The following is a 2,478-nucleotide window of genomic DNA, read 5'->3' on the forward strand; positions in this document are numbered from 1 at the left end:
GATTTTATCTTTTACTAATAAGAGTTTTTCACTATGGGATAATGCACAATGGAATAGTATTTTAAATATTTTTTCATATGTACAAAAAAACCCTGCACTATGTACAAAATGGAACATATGATTGAGTTGCAAGGGAACATACTGATTGCAGTTACTATGCGTCCAAGACTTTTATAATTTTTCCAGACTTTATGTAATGTATTTATATATATATACTGTGTAAAGTTTATATATATATGTATATATATATATATATATATATATATATATATATATATATATATATATATATATATATATATATATATATAATGTGTATGTATAAAATGGATGACCCAGTATTTTTCAGACGGTTTTAAGAAATCAATAACTATAAATTAAAGACAACTAAAAATTATAAATGTATTTTGACTTGATTTGAAATAAATTTTTCATGTACTGCTTAACCTATTGAAAAGTCAAAAGAAATCACTGTAAACAGAGACAGAATTGTAAAATGTATATGGGGAATTTGAGTTTCCAGTATCTCACTATTCTTCATTCAATCTAATTTTGACCTTAATCAGAGCATTATTACTAAAGAATCATATAAACAGTGCCTCGCAATCTTTGTATATATGTACAAATTTATTTACAGGATAACATGAAAACAACATTTGCCTATAAAGCCTACCTAATCATAAAATGAAATCACTATATATTTAATATCTTTACTCGTCAAGTACATCAACAGAAGTCTGCGTAATATCGAAATTTATACATGAATCATTTACTTCCAAGTCTTCCACTTGCCTATGAAGCAATCCACACATTCTTATCGTGGCTATAAATCCTCGGTTTATGTACAGCGGAGTTTGTTTGTGTGTCCCGAGGAACGACCATCGCATCTATCACATGTATCCACGCCCCAAACAAAGGAAAAACCACTCGGGAGCCTCGGCACTGCAAAAGCGAACTCAGCGCAAGATAAATTATTGTATCTCAAGTCACCACCACCGCCGAAGTCAGTTGTGACGCGTCTGTCCGGGGGCGGAGGTTGGTGGAGTAATGGGTCTCGGAGGGAAGAGGGGGTGGAGGATTTTTGGGGGTTGAGACGCTGCTACTGGGTGGGGGACCTTTGATATATATACGCTGGGTTGGTAAAGGATGGAAGAGTCTGAGTCCCTGGGTGGTCTCTGTCTCTCTCCTCACCCTACGTAAAGATGAGCCTCGGATAGATAGATATACAAATTGAGCAAAGACAACTGTCATTGGGGTCCTGATTTCGGCGCCTTCCATTTCTACAGATTTTACGCTTTACGTTTCACAGTGAACTTGGTTTTCTTACTTCATTCATACATTTATACTTACTCCTGGTTCTTCTATCTTCGACTTCACTTTTTAACCAGTTCTCTAAGAAAATCCTCTGAAGAAATGAAATTATGCAGAATGGTAGAGATAACAACCAAGTAGAGGATAAAGAAAATACAAGAAACGAGAGGGAGAAAGAGCAGGGAAAATCAAAACAGAATTTCTTCATTCACTCAATGTCAGGGTTTGAAGAAGACTTTACTGGCAGTGGAGATTTCTTCTTTTCTTCGGTGGAAAAAGAAAAATGCCTAACGATGTATGAGAGACAGCAGAGAGGAGTTCTCATCTTCGATTTATGCTCTTTCAAAATATCTGTATTTTCCTTGGATATATGGCGCGCGAGAAGGCGGAATCTTATCTTTCAGCTTCATATTTCGTTTTAGCTTTTATTTTCTTTCACTTCATTTTTAACCTTTACAGCGTTGAAGAGAATTAAACGAGAAAAATTAATTTTTTTTCTGTAAAAGTGAGTCCAACTTATCGTATCGAATTAGCTGTTGTAACTAAACTTCATTCGTTTGCATTTTCCATCCGTCCGTGTGACAATAAATCTAACTTTCACTCGTTATTAAATGTACCTTTCCACATAGAAATGGGACTTATGTACAGTAATTAAATTTTCCTCGTTACAGAAACGTTTTGATGCTGAATAACATCCCGAAGACTTTTCTGAGTAAACAAATAATAAAGTTAAAAGCTTTGTGAAACTAATTTCATAACCTACATAAAACGATTATTTTCACAGTTATCCATTAATCGTTCTTTTCGTTTGGATTGTCTCTATTCTGAGAGAATGAACTGTCTCAACTGAAGAAGCATCGTACAGAACGAAAGTCTGTGACGCTTCCATCGCTACTGAAACACGACACGGTCACAACCGCGTCAAGGTTCGTGTTATTCCTTATGACTATCATATCACCACTATGCCTACACGCACAAACACTTTGATTTAAGTTATATATCACTCGAAGGAAAGCAGGCCGTTCTCAGAGGCTTCTGAGCCTGGAATCTTGACCATTTTTTTTAAACTATATTTTGAGACTATCCTCTCGCACTAGGGTGACTCAGTGACAGCAGGAGGAAAGAAGATGGACGGGAGACAATACCGATACCACCATCGCAGGAAGG

General features: G+C 35.7%; 1 protein-coding gene across 2 annotated transcripts in view; it reads right to left on the reverse strand.

Annotated features, from left to right (window-relative positions):
• Positions 1-341: 341 nt before the first annotated feature.
• Positions 342-2,478, reverse strand: part of LOC136842644 (lachesin-like) — a 314,707-nt gene continuing 312,570 nt past the window's right edge. For both annotated transcript variants that reach the window (XM_067110263.1, XM_067110264.1), the window contains exon 12: positions 342-2,478. This exon is cut by the window's right edge and continues 37 nt beyond it. In XM_067110263.1, coding sequence (XP_066966364.1) covers positions 2,415-2,478 — 64 coding nt within the window. In that variant the 3' untranslated portion in view covers positions 342-2,414.

Source organism: Macrobrachium rosenbergii, chromosome 10 (genome assembly GCF_040412425.1).
Source record: "Macrobrachium rosenbergii isolate ZJJX-2024 chromosome 10, ASM4041242v1, whole genome shotgun sequence".
Lineage (NCBI taxonomy): Eukaryota > Metazoa > Arthropoda > Malacostraca > Decapoda > Palaemonidae > Macrobrachium > Macrobrachium rosenbergii.